Source organism: Pteropus alecto, unplaced genomic scaffold (genome assembly GCF_000325575.1).
Source record: "Pteropus alecto unplaced genomic scaffold, ASM32557v1 scaffold38, whole genome shotgun sequence".
Lineage (NCBI taxonomy): Eukaryota > Metazoa > Chordata > Mammalia > Chiroptera > Pteropodidae > Pteropus > Pteropus alecto.
In genome coordinates this window covers 3,371,137-3,392,056 of record NW_006442512.1, presented here as the reverse complement: position 1 = coordinate 3,392,056, position 20,920 = coordinate 3,371,137, and the positions used below count along the sequence as shown (strand labels likewise).

At 41.5% G+C, this 20,920-nt stretch overlaps 1 protein-coding gene and 3 pseudogenes across 6 annotated transcripts in view; 3 read left to right on the top strand and 1 right to left on the bottom strand.

The window, feature by feature from the left end:
• BBS4 (Bardet-Biedl syndrome 4) overlaps nucleotides 1-19,334 on the top strand; it is a 58,135-nt gene extending 38,801 nt beyond the window's left edge. For 3 of the 6 annotated variants that reach the window (XM_006922648.2, XM_025040385.1, XM_025040388.1), the window contains 13 exons: nucleotides 2,921-2,984; nucleotides 5,865-5,976; nucleotides 6,947-7,019; nucleotides 8,197-8,250; nucleotides 9,945-10,072; nucleotides 12,249-12,303; nucleotides 13,242-13,310; nucleotides 14,248-14,400; nucleotides 14,496-14,667; nucleotides 16,242-16,311; nucleotides 16,938-17,079; nucleotides 17,635-17,836; nucleotides 18,373-19,334. In XM_006922648.2, the coding sequence (XP_006922710.1) occupies nucleotides 2,921-2,984; nucleotides 5,865-5,976; nucleotides 6,947-7,019; nucleotides 8,197-8,250; nucleotides 9,945-10,072; nucleotides 12,249-12,303; nucleotides 13,242-13,310; nucleotides 14,248-14,400; nucleotides 14,496-14,667; nucleotides 16,242-16,311; nucleotides 16,938-17,079; nucleotides 17,635-17,836; nucleotides 18,373-18,485 (1,407 nt within the window). In that variant the 3' untranslated portion in view covers nucleotides 18,486-19,334. The remainder of the gene's footprint in view (nucleotides 1-2,920; nucleotides 2,985-5,864; nucleotides 5,977-6,946; nucleotides 7,020-8,196; nucleotides 8,251-9,944; nucleotides 10,073-12,248; nucleotides 12,304-13,241; nucleotides 13,311-14,247; nucleotides 14,401-14,495; nucleotides 14,668-16,241; nucleotides 16,312-16,937; nucleotides 17,080-17,634; nucleotides 17,837-18,372) is intronic. The other 3 variants (XM_006922649.2, XM_025040386.1, XM_025040387.1) reach the window with 2 other exon arrangements.
• LOC112471714 lies at nucleotides 1,504-1,622 on the top strand (annotated as a pseudogene).
• On the bottom strand, nucleotides 2,047-2,165 carry LOC112471713 (annotated as a pseudogene).
• Nucleotides 3,552-5,854, top strand: LOC112471696 (annotated as a pseudogene).
• Nucleotides 19,335-20,920: the final 1,586 nt, after the last annotated feature.

The following is a 20,920-nucleotide window of genomic DNA, read 5'->3' as shown; positions in this document are numbered from 1 at the left end:
TTATCTAATAGGTTTTCTTCTGTAGGTTACTACCTTCTTTTCCCTGGCTGCCTTGAGAATTCTGTCTTTGTCATTGATTTTTGATAATTTTAATACAATGTGTCTTGAAGAAGGCCTTTTGGGGTTGAGATAATTGGGTATTCTGTTGACTTCTTGAATTCCAAGCTCCAGCTCATTCCTTAGATTTGGAAATTCTCATCAACTATTTGTCTGAAAATGCTTTCTAATCCCTGCTCCTTTTCCTTGCCTTCAATAATGCTCATTATTCTTATGTTTCCTCTCCTGATGGTATCAGCTAGTTTTGAATTTCTCTTTCATTATTTTTTATTCTTTGGTTTATCTCTTCTTCCTTCTGATTTATTTCCAGATTTCTGTCTTCGATATCACTGATCCTTTCCTACATTTGGTTGAGTCTATTTCCTAAGCTTGCTATTTCAGTTTTCAACTTTTGCAGTGTGTTCTTCATTTCCAGAAGTTATATTTGGTTCTTTTTGAGGTTTTCAGTCTTCTTGCTCTGGTCATCTAGTTGTTTTTTCAATTCCTGAAATTGTTGATTTGAGTTGTTTTGGATCTCATCGAGTATTTTCAGAAGTACCATCCTGAATTCTCTGTCATTTAAGTTGCACATTCCTATGTCTGTAAGTTTATTTTCTGGAGATTTTTCTCTTTCTTTCTGAGATGCCTTATCTGCTTGGTTGTTCATGGACTATTTCTCCACCTGGGCATTAATGGAAGTATATTCTACTGTTTTTTTCAAAAAGAAGATGTATTATACAAAGGTCTCTCTTTAGCCTGTTGCAAAGAAGGCACTTTTGTTTTGGTTTCCAGTAGGTGGCGTCTAAGCTTCTTGGATCCCTGCTTTATATAAAGTCTTAATAATACTTTTTAAATTTTCTTGTAGATAGTTAATCATGCTCGCTACCCTCAGTTTCAGTCCCTGTCAGTGTCAGCGACAGGCTCAGCAGCGTTTGCTCAGATTCCCCTGGGGCTCCGTGGTGATCTTTCTTGGAGGGTATGGGAGGGAGGGGCCCTCTGGGTTGGGGATTGGGGGCTGGGGCTTAGCCTCGGTTTTTCAACCGTGGCTGGCAAAAATCAACTGTTGTTCCTCTGCGGTCCCATCCCGCTTCTCTGCTTTCTGCTCTGATGACTGGGCCCTTCAGCTTTCCCAGGCAGGGCTCTTCAGGGAACTCGCCACAGGAACACTCCTTCTCCCCTCCCCCTCCTCCTGCAGGGAGCTCCCCCAGCTGTGAGAGGCAGCTTCTTTATTTCTCCCAGTCCACCGCCCAACACCCGGGGTTCTGACCTGTGGTAGCTCTTATGTGCAGATCCTACGCTCAGACATGCTGGTGTGCAAGTTTGGGTGTTTTTTGTTGAGTTTTAGATGTTCAGCTTATTGTTGTTTTAAGGGGAGAGATCTGGGGACATCTCTCACTCCTCCATGTTTCTAAGGATCCTGCAACACAGGTGGTGGGTCAGAGGCTCACACAAAATTCATATGGGGCCATCTACAGCCATACTACCCTGAACAAGCCCGATCCTGTCTGATCTTGGAAGCTAAGCAGGGTCGGGCCTGGTTAGTACTTGGATGGGAGGCCACCTAGGAAAACCAGGTGCTGTAGGCATAAAAAAAAAAAAGAAAAAAGAAAAGATTCACATGGAGAATGTCTGAATTACCTGGCACTAGAACAAGGGCTGGACGGGTGGCCACCATTGTCCAAATTAATCTTTTCTGCAGCCGAATTTATCTGCTTCCTTCCAAACTTATTCCTTCTTCCTGTTCCCTGTCTCAAGGATAGGTAACAATATTCATCCAGCTATCTGTGTCAGAATCCCCTGACCTGCTTTCCCTTGTATAATATAGATAATGATCATTCTGGAGATCTTTCTCTTACTATCTCTTAAAATTGTCCACTTTTTCCCCCTTTCCATGCTTTAGTTAATCCCCTTCATTTTGATTTAAATTATCACAAGAGTTCTTATACCAATGTTGCCTCTAGTCTTGTGTCCTTTCCATCTTTTTTCTTTCTTTCTTTTTTTTTTTTTTTACATCTACAGCATCTGGTCTTCCTAAGTGGTCTCCCATCCAAGTACTAACTACATCCGACCCTGCTTAGCTTCCAAGATCAGACGGGATTGGGCGTGTTCAGGGTGGCATGGCTGTAGACTCCATCTATTTTCAACAATGCTCCAAAAATGATTTTTCTGTAGAGCAAATAGTTAGCTTACTGCTTAAAACTTATCAATATTTTCCCATTGCTCTCAGCCTTTTTAGCATGGTATTTGAAGCCCTTTTCTCTCTGACTCTCCTGGCCACCTCAACCTCTCCTCCACCCATTGCGGACACAGGATTTAAAGCTACTTACTCCAGAAAGCTTCCCTGATTCTCCAAGTTAGAATCAGAGCTTGCCCGCAAGCTCGTGTAGCACCAGGAGCTTAGCCCATCATAGTAGAAAGATAGAACCTGTACTTTGCTCGTTAGAGAGCCCCTACAATGTAAAGAGCATCTACAATGGTGCTTGAAGGTGTTTTCTTATTTTTCTTAGCTTGCCTTGTTAGAGTCTAGATAGAGGTTGGCAAACTTTCTGTAAGGGGCCAAATGGTAAATATTTTAGGCTTTGCAGGCCACATACAGTCTCTGTCTCATAATCTTAATATTCTCTTATTTTTTTATAACCCTTAAAAATATGAAAATCATTTTTAGCTTAAGAGCTGTACAGAAATAGTTTTGGCCTGTGAGCCGTAGTTTGCCAACCCCTGTACAAGAGAGTCAGGATTTAAAAAAAATTCTGAATGAACTACTTTGTTAGTAATTATTAGTATCCTGGATTTTTTTTCCATCTGCTCCTAGTCCATGTCTTCCTTTTCTTAAAACCTCTTGAAGACACTTAATTACTCAGAAGCATTTTTATTCTTCTTTCAGGCTGTTATCAAAGAACAGCTTCAGGAGACCCAAGGGCTATGTGAATATGCTATCTATGTCCAAGGTAAGACATATTTCTTCTCTTCTTGCTAGAGGAATGCACACTTTGCCTAGGTTCTGGAAAAAGAGCAAACAACTTATGAAATGCTTAAATCCAAGTAAGTGTTCCACAAAGGTCTTACTCAGTATGAGAAAGAGCAATTAGAACATAATTCTTGTGCTAGATTTGACCTCAGAAATGACTAGTTTTGTTAAAAAAAAAATTGCTACCATCATCCTTCACCCCTTTTCTAGTTTCTAGCTGGTGTTTTTCAGAATGGGTGTTAGGATCCCTTCCTCATGCAGCAGTTTCAGGCCCAGAAGAAGCTTTTGAAAGTGTTCCTTATCATCAGGCTAGAATTGATGAGGAAAGTCTTGAGGATTTTTAGGAAGGTGCATCAGGACGAAGGGGAGAAACCTAGAGGTATACAGAATAAAGTAGAGAATAAATGAATTTCATCAGAAACCAAATATAAGAACCACTGCCTGAAATATTACCTTTTAGTGCCAAAAGTAACATCCTTAATTTTTCCTGGAACTTTCCTTTAGACTTTTTGATATAAATGAATTGTTTTGTTTACTATTAGTTGCATTTTGTAGTTTCAGATTAATATATAATTTTCTGACATAATTGGTAAGATATTGACACATGTAGGACATCGTGGCAAAAAAGTGCTCTTTTATTCCCAGTATCACGAGTTTCAGACTTTCAGTGCCTCCCAGTACTTAAGCATGAAAACGCTTCTGAAAATTTCAGCCTAGGAAAATTTATTGATTCTGATTGGTTGCTATACTGAAAACCAAGTCTGAAATATTACTGCATTTTTTGCCAGAATCACCTTGTTGGACATGGGGTAATGATTACAGTTGCTCCATTTGGGTACACTCTCTGAAAACTATCAGGTGGAAGTAAATTATCATGATAAACAGAGCATCTGATGGGGGAAGCCTAAGAATGTTCATGTTATGCAGCATTTGTGGGATAATTTTCAAGGCATCTGATTATCTGTGTATTGGATGCTGGGCGTGGCAGAGTAAGGTAGGTTTGAGATACCTTATTTAAAAGGTTTTAGCATGGCCCGTGCCTGAACGCCAGGTACCTGCACGGCCACCGCAGTAGTTTCTCCTGATGCTGCAAGCACTTGCTTCCCGCATCCACTTCCCACAGAGGTGGTGGAGCCGAGTGGTATGGGCAATACCCAGAAAAAGCTGACACGCAAAATCGAGGGCAGCAAGCGGCGGGAGAGGGGTGCACCGCGGAGGGTCTAGATGCCAGGAGCCAGCGTGAACAAGTAGGGCTGCCTGTGGACCCCAGGGAGGGTGGGCAGTGTCAGCGGGCGCCCAGGCAGTGGGTGAGTCACCAGAGACCCCGTTGGCCCAGCCAGCCTGAAGAGCCTGGACAATGAGCTGTTCAAAAATGGGCGGTTCTCCTAGGCAATAGCACTGCTGGAGCCTGCAGGAAGTAGTAGTGCAGATAGTCTAAGTATCTTATATTCAAATAGAGCAGCATGTTACTTGAAGGAAGGAAACTTCAGTGGCTGCATTCAAGATTTTAACAGAGCTCTGGAACTTCATTCTCAGTCACACCTCTTCTTTGAGGAGCAGTGGCCAGAAAACTTCAGAGCAGTATCAGATAGCTTATGTGGATTATGAAAGTATTGCAAATAGACCGGAATCCAGATAGCAAGTGACAGAATAACAAGAATTTTAATGGATCTGGATGGACTAAGTAGTCAAGAGAAGAGAAGTGGTCACTAGTTCCTTCTGTGCCTATTTCCACAATTGCAAGCTTGGCGGCTTGTAGGAGATTCTGAAACCATCAGCAACTGGGCATTACAGATGAAAAAATATCTAAAACTCTTAAAGAGAAAGGAAATCAATGTGTAAGAGACAAAAACTATAAAGATGCCCTCAGTAATACAGTGAATGCTTAAAGAGTAACAATAAGGAATGTGCTTTTTATACAAACAGAACTGTTACTTGAAGCTGTACCAGTTTGAAGAGGCAAAGCAGGGCTGTGATCAGGTGCTTCATATAGATAAAGAGAATGTGAAAGCATGCTGTAGATGGGCTCTTGCTCATAAAGTTCTCAAGAATAATGAGAAAAGTTTAAACGATTTCAATAAAGTTCTATTAGACTCAGGTATTGTTGAGGCAAAGATGGAACTGGAAGAGGTAGCCAATACCTTAATATTAGAGATAATACAGCATAATTCAACAAAGAAAAGAAGAGAAGAAATATTGAGATTCAAGAACTGAAGGCCATAAAGAAGTTGACAGGACCTCAGAGGAGGTCTCTACTGGTTGCCTTGCTTCTGAAAAGGGGGATGCAAGCAGTGGGCCACTAGAATACTATGAAAAACTACCGCTTGCCAAAGCTAACAATGCCTGTTTAGTTGGTCAAGTTATAAACACAGTCAGTACTAGGAAAGATAAAGGAGCCAGTGCACCCCTTTTACCCATCACTGAACCGAAAGATTTGCCAATGTTGTTAAATAACAGACTTGAAGAGGATATGTTCCTCCTCCTCTTTCAGCCTCTAAAAAATAATATTATTGCCAAGTGTTTAAATGTCTTTTCCCCTCTCTTTTCCCCTCTTTTAAGCATGACCGTATTTTTTTCCTTAATGTAAAAGGGAAGTGAAGAACTCGTATTGAAAGCTCCTTTGTTAACTGAGTCAAAGTAAAGGTATTTCTTAGAATAAAACATTCAAGTCTCAAAAAAAAAAAAAAAGGTTTTAGCTTGTCAACAACTTTGCAACTTGTTTCAACCCATCTGAAGTCCTATCTTATTGTATTAAAGATGCAGTTATCCAAAGGATTTCTGTGTAATGATTTCTAGTTTTTCTGATACCAGGCTCCATTTTTCCCAGAGCATGATTTTTGTGTTTTCTTTTTCTTGGCAGCATTGATATTTCGTCTGGAAGGAAATATCCAAGAATCCCTAGAACTCTTTCAGACGTGTGCTGTTCTTAGCCCTCAGTGTGCTGATAACCTCAAGCAGGTGGCCAGATCTTTGTGAGTATTGGCCACCTGGAGGCCTTGGGGCACTCACTCATAGAGAGGGACGTATAATGTCAGAGGCTGCTTCTAGCAGCCCGAGCAGCCTGATACATAGAGGGAGAGTTGCTTAATAGGTATAGTGGGATTCACTTCGAAGAGTGTGGAGTAATCTTGAAATTTGACAGAATGAGATAACTTGTATAAAGGAACTGAATATTTCAAACACTGTGTCTTCTAGTTTGACAGGGGAACACTGATACCATTTATCATATAAATAGTGACATCTTGTGCCCTCTATCCCCTTATCTTAATTGGCAACCCATGGAATTTTTCTCATCTAACACTTAGCATAATACTTGACATACAATAGGTATTTAGTAAGTGTTTAGGAAGGAATCTGATTGACATATATATATATATTCCCTGAAGGTTCCTTGATACAACTTCCAAAGCAACTTCCAAAATCTTTCTAAGCCGTTAGGTACACTTAATAGCTTTACTACTCCAGAGTAGTAAAGTGTTCCATGGGATTCCCATGCTCACTCTCTTACCTACATTGTCATTTATACCTGTACTGTCTTTGCATAGAGCCCAGTTTTCCCCATATGTCCAGAACCATGATCTAGGAAAGAGACTTAGGCTTGGGAGGGAAAGGCAAGTCCCTAATAGACAGTGATAAATCATGGCAGCTCTTGCTTAACGTGGTATTTGATTTAGCTTGTTTCTGTTTTGGTCTATATGTGTGTGTGGAAAATAAATTGCAGAAGACTTTCACTAAAATTGGTATAGAATGGGACCAAGGCCCTGCAGCAGTGACCAGTGCAGTCCCTACCAAGAGGGCTTTGCTGTTGGTATACAGCAGCCTCACTGGCCAAACCAGCAGGTTTCCAGAATTCTCTGCTGGGTAGAATATGAGTCAAATGCAGGAACTGGGTTAGTCTTGTAAAAGCTTTGCATTAATAATTATGGAAAATGTATTCCACAGATTTCTTTTGGGAAAACATAAAGCTGCCACTGAAGTATATAATGAAGCAGCTAAACTTAACCAGAAAGATTGGGTAAGTAGGGAGCTTTAAGTTTTTGTTATTAGTAACATGCTAATAGTTCCATTTATCATATGGCTGTCTTTTGTTATTACTGAATTCTTACATGCCAGAAATGTCTTTCTTTTATCCTCACACCTGATCGATGATTTGGCTAGGAATGGTATGGACAATCATGTTTCTGCATAACTTAGCGGACGTTACTGCATGATTTTCTGGCAGTGAGTGTTGCTGACGAGCAGTCTGTTACCAGTTTGATCCCTATTGATAACACCAATTTCTTCTCTAGAAATTTTCTCCTTTCTCTAAAGCTACCTTAAATAAAGGGAGACTTAATAAAGGGAATTTAAGAGATTCTATAGAACTCATGGTCAGAATATACAGGTTGCAGTGAACTAGAACTGGAAAGCTGTCAGCAACTCTGCATTCCTGTTTCACTTTTTCTTTCTATAGATCAGCGGTTGGCAAATTTTTTTTTGTAAAGGGACAGTTAGTAAATATTTTAAGCTTTGTGGCTTCATATAGTGTCTGTTCAGCTACCAAACTCTGAAGTTTTGGTGTGAAAGAACCATGGACAATACCAGTTAAACGTTATTTACAAATAAAGGCAGAGGATAGATTTTGTCTGTGGGCCGTAGTTTGCTGACCTCTGCTGTCTGCATCTGCACACTGATTCCAATTATGCCTATTCCATCGTAGTGCCCTCCATGTGGCACTGTAAGTCCCTAAGTCCATATCACCTAGTGAATTCCTAGATTCCTAGGCAAAGGAGTCTGATTGACGTGTGTGTGTGTGTGTGTGTGTGTGTGTGTGTGTGTGTAAAATCTTCAGGTGGAGCAGGGGCTGTGGGCTGTCTTTTCTGAGAAGAGGGCATAAAGGTTGTGGGCATGGGCAGCTCTTAGAGCTAAAGTATGTGGGAATGGGCTGGGTATATACTCCAAGGTACCACATAGACTCAAGATCACCTGTTTATGCTGCTTTTACCTCATCTGTTTTTTTTTTTTTTAATATTAAGGAACCTATTATAAAATTAAATATATTTGAGTATGAAATATAGTTAAAAACTAACTGTAGTGCATGTTTGATAGTTTAAACTTTGCTGAACAATTACAATCTTTAAATGCCTGTTGTTTCACTCTAATACTTACTGTGGAATTTACACCTAAACTGTTTTCCTTCCTTTCGTGTGTAGGAGATCTGTCATAATCTAGGAGTTTGCTACATTTATCTGAAACAGTTCAACAAGGTAATTTATAGAAATGGTGGTGGCAGTTGAGCGGTTGGCTGGGATTTCACTGAGGGTACACTTGTTACAGAGGTGCTAATGCTCATTTTATATTATTCCTACTACTTCTAAAGATATTTGGAAGTGAAAATTACATTTACCCCTATTTTTATTCTCATTTGTCATTATCCATCTGTTTTTTTCCTGCTTTTAACAAGAAAACGAAAAATTCTAGAAATATTTTGAAGAAATGGCAATCTAATTGCTTCTCTCCTCTCTTTTTTTTCTTCACCCTCAGTTTAATTTTTCAGTATAGAAACAAATGTTCAATAAAACTTAGATATCAAAAAAGTGGATTCTTAAGTCTTAAAAGTGTAGTCATGACCACGTGAACTCTTCTATGTTCTGAGAGCAACTGATTTTAGTTTTTTAAGGCCGCTGGAAATGAATTTTAAGTTATAAGTGAATCTGATTTCTGAAAGTTTCAGTTTTTAAGGTTATTTTCCACGTTAGAATTTATATTTCATGGTGATTAAACTGTAGGCTCTAAGGCTCTTAGATAAAACATTTACGCTTGCATTGGTACTTATATACAGAAAAAAATGTATGTATCTTAATTGAAGGATAGCCTAAATTACTGAGCAGTCTGTAAGTTAATGATAGTGGGGCTAGGTAGAGTTTCCTTCATGAAGCTTCCACTTAGTGATTTGATTGTAAGATTTTATTCTCTTTTCTCCTGTGCGGATGGTACTGTGAGAATCTGAGTTGGTTAATACCCATTTAAAACGGTTTAATCTGTGTCAGTTTGCAAATGAATGCAACCTAATCTATTACTCAGAGGTGTGAAAAAAATCTGTACATCAGCAGTTGAGGTATGAGAGTAACTTTCTCTTCCTGTGAGATCTATAATTATACACACACACACACACACACACATAAATATATATTTTGCGTGTCCCTTAGATTCTTCTGGGAGGATCTACAGTGTTACATACTTGGTTAGGAGAGTTTTCTCTTCAGATGATATTCCAAGCAAGTACATTTCTGTTAAAAGGATTATTCTGAGCAAAGAGGTAGAATTGGTCTTTGGTCAGACCTGTATTGAAGAGAGTTACATTTAGATTTTACTGTAAAGCTAACAGTAAATACAATACTTGACATTTATATAAATACTTGTTGAATCAGTGAAACAAAGCCCTTTTGACTATCTACTAGTAAGGATATCAGCTCTTACAGAGCAAGAAGTGTACCTAACTTCTAGAACAAAAGGCACTCAATACATGTTGAGTGAATAAATGAGAACAATCCATTCATTCATTTATCAAAATATTGTTGAGAAAAATGAGTTCCCTCCTGGAGAAGGTAGTGCAGTTGGCCAGTGGTGCAGCTGACATGGAGTTCAGGACAGTACTGTATTATGATGTCCCTTTTGACTTGTGAAATATGAATCGTGGGTATGATTATTAAAAAGGAAACACTCAAAAAGGTTAATCATCTTTTATAAACTCTTCCAAGTAGCTTCAGAGGCAGATACCCCATGTTGCCAGCTGTCCTGTCAGCAAGTACAGTTTTGTTTTTTTGGGTAGCGAGGGCAACTTGCTGAAACGTGATGCTCCTGTATTAGTACAGCAGGAGCTGTTTTTACCTTAGCCTTGCAAAGCCATTGTCTTTTCACTGTAGTGATTTGGTTCTCTTTACTTCATCAATCTTGTTAGGCACAAGACCAGTTGCACAATGCCTTACAACTTAACAAGCATGATCTGACTTACATAATGCTGGGGAAGATTCACTTGCTGGAGGGAGACTTGGACAAGGCCATCGAAATCTACAAGAAAGCAGTGGAGTAAGTGTATCTGTTTCCTTTAGAACAAGGAGAAACTTAAAAAAAAAAAAAAGAGCAGATATATGAACTCTTAAGCCTAAAACAGAATGGGCATGACGGTTCACTAGTCGTATGAGTTAGAGTAAAGGTTAAGCCTGGGTTTAGAGCTCCCAGTGGCTTAAATAAGCTTGAAGACTTGTGTTTCTCACCTATTAGTGTGGCTGGTCTAGCCTTGCTGGGCAGCTCTGCTCTGCCATTCCTAAGGTTACTGTCTTCCCCCACATGGTTGAAACTTACTTAATTGTAGCATGCCTGTCTAGGCTGTGGTAGGGGGAGGTGGTACAGGAAACCAAGTACTGAATAAGCGACTCATAGTGTTTTAATGGCCCAGAAGTTGCAAACATCGTTCCTGCTTATAACTCCGTGGTTCAGCATTAGTGAGGTGGCCACCCAGGCTGCAAAGGAACATGTGAGTACACATATGCCCAGGAGGAAGATCTTACTAGCATGAGACAAATATCTTGTTTTAAAACATCATTAGGGGAGGCCAACTGATATTGGGGAGGCCACTTGTATTGATAATGGAACTGACTGGCTTTTCCAGGTTGGAGTTCCATGTTTCCTTGCTAGAGACACATGCTCTCTTGCCTTCTCTGTATAGGGTCTTTCTTGTTTTAAGTGGGATAGCTGAAGCAAAATGCTTTAGTGTCTTGTCTGTTTGGTCACTTAACAGAATGCCTAGTCATGGAATCTATTATTCCTGGTAGTAATTAGACTATGAACTAAACTTAATTTGTTAATTTGTTAATTGTCTTTGTCTTCTACCATAGTAATAATGTAGTAACTTTTATGGTTATATCAGTCAAAACACAGCTTTCTGAATTTTCTTCAGTCACATTTTGTGTCTAAAAAGACAAAAATCCCTTGGTTTGTTAAGCTCCAAGAGAGACTTTTGTCATCAAGAGGCTGTTTACGTGGACAAGTAGGAAGGAGCCCACATAGCATATAGTAAGCTTCTCTGGGGCTGGTGGAGGTCTTGATCCCTGCCCCTGGCCTTCTAGAAGATTAGCTTACATAAATCTGAAGGGTGATATTCTTCCAGTGGCTGGTTAAAGACTTAAGTCACAAAAAATCCTAAGAGAGAAAAGAGGACAGCTGAGCTTTTGGAGCCTCGCTGAGAATGTAGAGACCCATAACTTGGAGATAGCAGTTATGTTTTGGTGCGGGGATGGATGTTGCCAGAATCATGGAAGTTACTTACTTGGTTTGGAGGAGGGAGGTGATCAAAATGGATATTTATTATCCTGGCAGAGAATGAAGAGCAAATACTCAGTTGAACTGAGTAAGCTCTGTTTGGCCAGCTCAGGCCTCCCTGGCTGTGGCTTTGGCCCTTCTGCTTTTGGTCTCCCCCTAGCTAACCTGTGCCCTACCTTACTGCTTAGAAGCAGGAGACATTGTCCCTTGCTTTTGGCATTTTGACTGTTGAAACTGCCTGATGATCCCGTAGTCAGATCATCTCAGCTTAGTATTCCTTTGGTTTTGTAACAAAGACAAATATCAGTGAGGGATCGGGAAGCAGATAATCTTTTACATAAGTCAGTGTTTATTCCCGAAAGTCGATGGCTAATTCTTTCCTAGAGCTATGTGTCTTCCTTCTTTTGTTTAGTTTGGCTGTTTAGTATGGCTTTTTGTTTAATGTAGAGAGCAGAGCATTAGAGCTCTTGGGGTCCTAAATTACACAGAAAATTATGCAGGCTGTCATTGTGAATATAGTGAGAACAGAAAAAAAAAAAAAAGGGAAAAAAGAAAAGAAACTCCACAAGAGGGAACTGGCTAAAACTATGTGTATTCTAGACTAACTTCGTTTATAAAGCATTGCTCTTTAATTCTATCAATGTAATCAAGACAGTCACATGACGTTTTCCATAGATTCTTTTTTAAGACTTTGGCCCTAAAAAAATGGTCCTGAAAAGGAGTCCGGGTTCTGCGTCCCATTTCTTTTTCATGTTGCCAGGGTTATGGTGACCTACTATCAAAGGCAATTCCCAGATCACCTTTAGGAATTTCCATGGAAAGTGGGACATGCAATAGTGTCTCTCAGGGGTTGCACAAGGACACGTTACTGTGCATGTGCCTCAGTGTCTCATACACATCTTGTTTCCCTCTGAGCATCTCCGTGTTGATCTGTGTATTGTAGGTTCTCACCAGAAAATACAGAACTTCTTACAACTTTGGGATTACTCTACTTACAGGTAATGAGAACTCTACTCGTTTATGCATTGATGTTAGACATGCTTTTTTGGATTTGTGTTGTGGTTGCCCTGTGTCTTAATTTTACTTTAACACATTTCGCTAAAGGTCGTCTGAAGCACATGAACCTTATTACTCTCTGTGTTAAATATTCTTTATCTGTTAAAGAAACTAACTTAATTTTCTATATTCAAATCAAAAGCAAATCTGAGTCTAGTGCAGTTATAATTCTTAAAGGAAAGCACATATATGAGAAATAACTGGTCACAGGGGCTGGCATTTTGTTGTTGGGGGAGAAACTATGAGACAAATTAGCACTATTAGGACTTTGGGGCTAAGGCCATTTCTGGTTTTCCCTTTTTCCCAGCCAGGTCCTAAGAAAGAGAAGGCAATGCATTGTCTAGAATAAGAAGTCTCCTTTCCCCTCCACATTCCTGAGTGTGAATGACGTCCTTTTAGCTCCGTCCTTTCTCCTTGTCAGCCTGAGGACCAATCCCTTACCAACTCCTCAAGTTCCCTCCTGAGCTGATTCTGCCTCTTACTTTGCCTCTTTGGTAGCCTGTCCGTCTCATTTTTCTTTAAAAGGGATCAGGAGCTTAATCATGGGCCTTCCTGGCTTTGGCTTGGAAGGTTGGCCCCAGGGGAGATGAAGCTAACCAACCCATTTTCCTGCCAAGGGACATTAGTGTGGAGCAGCACTAGAGTGGCAGAAATGGTTCCTGGCAAATAGATACTTTAATCTTATGAGGGGCAAATCAAAATGGGAGGGGGGCACAAATGTGGGGTTTTTAGTTTTCTTTATCTATCTGGTATCTATCTATCTCTTTTTGTCAAGAGAACTCATAAAAGTCAGTGTGTTTCTGTTCAGGGTGTGATTGTCCAGGCTCCTTAACTGCCATCTCTCTGCTGATACAATTCTCTATTTTGCTTTTTCTCGAAGCTCGGCATTTACCAGAAGGCATTTGAACACCTTGGGAATGCACTGACTTATGACCCTACCAACTACAAGGTACCACAGGCTGTCAAAGCCCAGAGCCTTCACATAGATGGCCCTGACACTCCTAGAGGTGGTCTGGCCCGTAATGCATTCTGAACGCCTGAAAAGTTACCTTTTTTTCTTAGAAAAATTATAAATTAACATGGCTCTTCTTATTTGATAAGAAATATTGTAAAGGGTTGGTGCTCTGCTTCTTATTTTCCAAAAGAGCACATTTGTTTATAACAAGTTCATAACTTATGCAGAAAGCAAAATTGTAATTGTAGGAAATTAGCAAAGCTTCCACAACTACTGTTGGAAGTAATTCTGGCAAAATGACTTCTAGGTTCTTAATAGGTTTACAGTTACAGCTCTTGTCCAGATATGACTTTAGGGATGAGAAGATCAAGAAGTGGATGAATATCATTGAGAGAGATACAACAAAATAGGCTGTAAATAGGCTGTGAAGGACACAGACTCAGTCGTATCTCGGAATCACATTAGCCTGACTCCATCAGCGCCTCATCTTGACACCTTTCCTTAGAGAAATGAAAGGGCTGGACTGATGAAGCCTAAAACTGACTCGCTCTTTGTCCTGTGCCAGAAGGAGCTGTTTCTTAAGTGGCAAAGAAGGGAGTATTCGAGTTGTCTGGAGGGGCTGCAGGAAACAAATTAAAGGCAGTTTTTACTCAGAAATATTGACTCCCTTTGCAAGAAGTAGGAGACAAATGATCTAGGCAAAGTCAGTGACATTTTATCTTTTCTTTTTCTGCGCTGTGCCAAAGAGCCAATGTGGGGTGCAGGACATTTCTTGTGAGCCTGTGTCCCAATAGCTTGGATATATTAGATATGTCTCTGGAAGTTTTTCAGTCCTGACTGTGCTGAGTATCTATACCCAGGAAGGCTCTTTCACTGCTACATCCTTTTGGGAGTGATCGAATTACCAACTTTGCGTGTCCTGTATTTTCAGGCCATCTTGGCAGCAGGCAGCATGATGCAGACCCATGGAGACTTTGATGTTGCCCTCACCAAATACAGAGTTGTAGCTTGTGCTGTTCCCGAAAGTCCTCCACTCTGGAATAACATTGGAATGTGTTTCTTTGGCAAGAAGAAATATGTAGCTGTGAGTGTCTCCTTGCCTTCTTTGCGTTCATGCTTGCAGGAATTGGGTCTGCCCAGCTTGTCCCAACCTCATCAAGTGCCCCCTCTCTCCTGCAGGCTATCAGTTGCCTGAAACGAGCCAACTACTTGGCACCCTTCGACTGGAAGATTCTCTATAATTTGGGCCTTGTCCACCTGACCATGCAGCAGTATGCATCAGCTTTCCACTTTCTCAGTGCAGCCATCAACTTCCAGCCCAAGATGGGGGAGCTCTACATGCTCTTGGCTGGTAAGAGACATTTATGTGGAAAACCACTCTGCAGTCTGTAATGAGGGGAAAATTTGAGGCCAGTGGCTAAATGTCCCATAGAAGCCATTCCCTTGCAGATCCCATAGGAATCTGAGTTACTGTCCTAGAGCTTGAAAAAACATGAAAGAAAAATAACAAAGCACTAGGTTGCTTCTGTCTTGGGGGAATTTTGCTCAGAGACCCACAGGTTTAATCAAGATCATCCCTAGTTCATCTTTTACCAACTGTTTTCCCTTGGCTTGATAATTTACATATACATGTATATTGAGTCCAGCTAAGTTCCAGATGTTGAATATTAAGAGCTTGGGCCTCTACTACTTACTGGGTGTATCTAAAAGGGTTGATGAGAGGATTACATATGGTCATTATTGTGGGGTTTCATATTTGTAAGAGAAAGGTTGAAAAAGCAAATCGAGAGGTGGTTATTTGTGGGTTGTCTGAATACAAAACTAGCCTAGTTCTTTCTGTTGGGGATAGGAATATAAACAAATTACCACAGCGTGAGGTATAAGCAGCAGTTCTAACACCATGAAGTAGAGAGGGCCTTCACACTGTTCTGAAGGATAAGGTGGAATCCAGTAGCACAGAATGGCTGAGGAGCCACTGAAAAAAGGCATGTAGTCATGAAACTGCATGATGTACCTGCTGTTAGTGGGTGATAGTGTGATAGAAGGTAGTGAGAGATGGGTCAGGAAAGGTAGTTTGGAGTCAGATTACTGAGGGTAATGGGTATGCTGCTTATGCCTTCACACTGTTCTGAAGGATAAGGTGGAATCCAGTAGCACAGAATGGCTGAGGAGCCACTGAAAAAAGGCATGTAGTCATGAAACTGCATGATGTACCTGCTGTTAGTGGGTGATAGTGTGATAGAAGGTAGTGAGAGATGGGTCAGGAAAGGTAGTTTGGAGTCAGATTACTGAGGGTAATGGGTATGCTGCATGGACTTTAGACTTTATCCTCGAGGCTGTGATTTTTCAACTGTATTCTTAGATCTCCTCTTAAGTGTCTGGTAGAAGTGAGTGCATGGTTGGTGGTGGGGATGGAGTGGGCAGGGCTTCCAGAGCAGCTCTCTTATTGTTTGTTTTATAGATCAGGCTTCCAGAAAATACTGATTTAAAGGGTGAAAGAGTTTTGATGCTAAACAAAGTTTAAAGATCTGGTTATGGGTGATGGAGGACCAGTGAGTATTCTTAAACATTTTAGTGACATGGTCAGATTTGTTTGTAAGTCAGCGAGAAACCTGGTGGCATTATAGCCAGTGGTTGGAGGCAGATGGGGACACTGCCACAGCCTGAAATGACTTGGATCTGAACAAGGGAAATGTCAGAAATGAAACTGCAAAAGTTGAGATCCACAGAACTTGGCAGCTGGTTGACTGGAGAGGGGACTGGTGAAGGTGACATCAGATATCTAAGCTGAGTGAGTGAGTAGATGCCAGGAGCTGAGAGGGCAAAGGATTAAGTTTGGGTGCAGAATCAACTATGGTCTGGAAACATTCCTTGTGCTTTCTAAGCTGGGCTCTCCAGCTGCAGTGCTCACTTTATTTGTTGCAGTGGCTCTGACCAATCTGGAAGATACAGAGAATGCCAAGAGAGCCTACGCAGAAGCTGTCCGCCTGGATAAGTAAGCTGCTCCTTGGGGAGTGGTACTGGGGAGGGCTGGACTCTCCAGAGCCACGAGGTGGCGCCATAGCACCGGTTTGCCGGAGTCAGCCCAGATGCTTGCTCTCCACAGCCTTTGTACACAGCCCGCCTGAGTGTGGAAGGATGTACTACTAAGCATGTAGTGGCTCCGCAGCACTTTCTGAGAGAATGTTCCCAGCCCCAAGCTTCGTAGTCAGGAGGCCAGAGAAATTCAGAGCAGGCGGTGGGCTTGGGTTGCTGTTAGCCGTGGGCCAGCTGGAATATCAGATGGGACTCAGTTTAATCTAAGATAAACTTGACTCTCTCGAGATTTATTCCACTGGCATCAGCTAGGCAGCAGGGTGGGCAGCACTGCTTCAGCCCGCCCTGGTGGTCTCTGTTGAGGGTTGAGGCGTCAGACTTGGTCCCAATACCTGCTTTGTCGGTCAGGTAGTTAATTCCTTGATCTTCTCCACAGGCCCAAACAGCATTTGTTTTTCCACCTTGCTGCAGAATGGAGAAATCTCTACTTAATCAGTTTGGTTTTGTTTTTGTGTCATGAGAATCTCTAAATGACCATTTTTTGCAAAGCCTAAGCTCCATAGAATCCCTGTCTGTTTGCCACAGGTGTAACCCTTTAGTCAACCTGAATTATGCTGTGCTGCTGTACAACCAGGGCGAGAAGCAGGGTGCCCTGGCCCAGTATCAGGAGATGGAGAAGAAAGTCAACTTACTCAAGGACAGTAGCTCTCTGGAATTTGACTCTGAGGTTTGTCTTTTATTAGCTCCCGGGAGTCATAAGCAATCTGTGAGGAGACTTGAATGAAGCCCAGATAATCTAGATGTGACATAGGCTCGTGCCTGTTTTGGCTTTGATGTTCCTGGCAGCATGAATTATTCAATTAGTAACAGCCTGAGGAAAAACTTTTTCTAGAAGAAAATAATAAGAGGAAATTCAGGCAGGCTTACTGAATTATCTGTTACTGATTATATAACTCATCTGAGTTGAGGCCTATGTCACTTTGTAGCTTCCTCCCACTTCTGTAGAAAAGGTGGAGTTTAGCCCAATAATGCACCAAACTGACTTGTTGGGTTTGAGACCCTGTATGAATGAACTCCTTTGCCATCCACTAAGGGCAATCTGTGTTCTCTGCTATTTGAGAATGACTTCCTTGGAATAAATACTTTCTCCCTCAAATGCTAGTACCAGTAGACACTATTTCAGCTAAAAGCCCTCAGGAGAAGGCCTAGGAAGAGGCCAGTAGGCTTGTTTTTGCCAGTCATACTTGATTCTTTTTTTCTTTTCTTCCCATATGGGCACAAGATGGTGGAGATGGCCCAGAAGTTGGGAGCTGCTCTCCAGGTTGGGGAGGCACTGGTCTGGACTAAACCAGGTAAAGATCCCAAATCAAAGCACCGGACCACTTCAACCAGCAAAGCTGCCAGTTTCCAGCAGCCCCTGGGCTCTAATCAAGCTCTAGGACAGGCAATGTCTTCCGCGGCTGCACACAGGAAGCTCCCCTCAGGTAGGAGGCCACATACAGTACCATGATTATAGCTACACACACATGACAGCAAAGAAGCTACAGCTTTGAGTGAAGGCTACACTTTTTAGTCTCAGAGCACATCCAGTGTAATGTTGTCTAGAAGGGGACAAAAGCTGCAGGGTACTCCCAAATTGGCGCTTGTTTCTTTAAGACAAGTTGTGTATTAGCTGACAACTACTGGTAGGTTTAATTGGGTGGTTAATACACTGGGACTTTAAATATTCAAGTTTAGAACTATAGTACAGTACCTTCCAATATACAGTCTTGCTTTAATTTTCACTGCCTTATCATAAGTTGGCATGGTGCAGGTAAATAAAGCCTTCTTTCACTGAGTCATTGAAGGCAGACTTGACTTTTGCTTTGTTTCTTCAGTTATAGTCTAACTTCATAGCTACAGAGATACACCACAGTCCCACTGGTCACAGAAAATATGGAATTTCTTGAAATTTAACAGTGAAAATAATGATTTCTTCTGGAATTGTGGAATTGAGAGCTCAAGCTCTTTGTTTTGCTAGTAGGTGCTGGAGGAACATCTCAGCCCACAAAGCCACCGCCTCTTCCTCTGGAGCCAGAGCCTGCTGTGGAAGCAAGTCCAGCTGAAGCACCATCACAAATAAGGGAAAAATAGGAGTAGGGTGACCCCAGAGTAGGGGTTTCTTTGGCAAGGAAGTATCAGATTAGGAACAGTCACATGACATAGGCAGGGTGGAGGCCAGCACATTCCCTGGGCACCACAGAACACAGGGTGTGTTGTGATGATCATGAGGAGCCTGAGGCCTGTGCAGCCCCCTATTGGCCCCATCACCCAGGAAATAGAAGACAGCCCAGACTGGTCTTTTAAGAATTAAGAACAAGCTCATGGCTCTATGTACGTAGCTTCAAGAGCCAGCAGGGTACATGATGCTGTTTGCTTTTGAAAGGAGTTTGTCTCCTGGCTGGCTGACCCCTCCTCTGTGGAAGGACAGTCAGAGGCAGACAGCTCTGTTCACGAGCCTTGTCCTGATGAAGCCTCAGCTCAGCTGAGGCAACCCTCAGGCTGTGGGGCGTATCAGCCCCGAAAGTACACACAAATCTCCGATTCATAATTCAGCTTCAAGAGCCTAAATTTAAAAAAGAAAAACAATGATGAAAAAAAGCTCTATAAATTGAAGCTGAGGCTGTCACGTATCCTAGCTGCATTTGCCCAAGGGAATCCAGAACAAGTTCTTGAGGGAGGTCAGAGTATAGAGCCAGATCACGTCAGTCTAAGCAGCAGGACTGAAAGGGCAGGGCAGTCAAGCAGCACCAAGGATTAAAAGAAAAAGAAGTTTCTTAACCAAGGAATTTTTACTTAAGACAATCAATGATACACTGAGGAGAAACTATAATACATTATATGTCCATTTTAGAATATGATTATGTATCATCACCCCTTTGGGGAATGTTGTAATTCAAGTACAAAAATGAGAGATCACAATAAAAACTTTTTTTGAAAGAACCTATGATCACAGTCTTCTTTTACCTATTCCTAAGCCAAGTTTGAAACTGGAGACAGAACCTCAATGCCAGCTTCCTACTTGGTGCCAGGATGGCCTCTGCTGCAGCCCTGATGGCTGGTAGGCTAGCAGTTTGCTTCAGAGCCAGTCCCCATTTTGTACTTAAAGTACCTTTTAATCACCATAATTTGAAGGTAGAGGACTGACCTATTGTCTAACCAGACTATTTGGAGTTCTTTATATTATGATTGGGTCTGTTTTGAAGCAGCAGCTGAGCAGGAAATTCTTCAGTTCTCGTGTCTCAGAAATAAACAGTAAGGTAACAGAAATGATACCCATGCCCAGCAGCTGATATGTGGCAGAAGTGGGCGACTGAGACAGCTCACTTCTGTGTCAGTGTGGAGTCTAGTGTGCCTGTGACTGAAAAGTCTTAGATATAATGAGGGTGTAAATAAGACACATGGAGAGGAGAAAGTGTGAGAGAGATTTAGGAGGTAGGATCAACAAACTGGAGACTGATTAGAAGTGGCAGATAAGAACAGACTGTAGGATGGATGCCCATTGATAGGGAGAGTTACACAAATCAGAGAAGAACATTAGGGGACTGGAGTTGAGTGTTGTGGACTCTGGTTTTAGACATGTTTATCTTTGAGACATCCAAATCATGATAGACATTAGACGCTTGTGTAGCTAGATTTCAGGTGCGAAATGTGGCACCTGAAGATAAATGTGGCACTTGAAGATAAAGATTCAGGAGTAATTTGGGTTTGGGTGAGAACTGAAACCACAGATTTGAAAGGAATCATGCAAAGAAAGCAAGGAATAAGATGATGAGAAACCAAAAATGGAAAACCAATATTGAAGGGAGAAGAGCCCACAAAGGAGATAAGAGAAGCAGGTGATAGAAAAACCAGGAAATGGTGTTAGGAAAAGTGAAGGAAGAAAAGTTCAGGAAGGGAGTGACCAGTCTCATTAAACTCTTCCAACAGAAAGGGACTGTCATCCCCTTTTTATAAGAGAGGAAGAGGTTGGGAGAGGCAACATGAATTTCCCAAGGTAAGTGGCAGGATTAGAACTTGAAACCGGGTCGGGATGCAGAGCTCCTGCCCTTTAACCATTAACCAAGAAGCAGTGATGTACTTTTGGTGAAGCAGTGGCAGCAAGAGACCCAAGGGCTTGAAGACTGAAGAAATGGAGATTGGACTGCTCTTAAGTCAAAGTAAAGGGAGTGGAGTTCTTAGAGGGCAGAGTTGAATTCATTACGCTAACCTGAGAAAATTTTAGCATTTGGGGAGACAAGGGTAAAGAGGCTTTTTTAAGTGATGCACAGCGGAGACTGACGGATTGTAAACAGCAGGACTCATCGGTGTTTCTGTACTCCTTGGGGCAGGAACATAATGGCACCTTGCATTCCAGTGATAGCAATCAAGAAACACATGCTTTCCACATTAAATTGAGCTTAGATTTTCTTAACAATTACTGGGTCGTACCTGTCCAGTCTTTAGGGCATGTGGTTTTGCAGTTTCTCGTTCACTCTGGTGAGAAAGGAGCTATTCTAAATTCTAGTAGGGTAGTTGTTCATGTCATA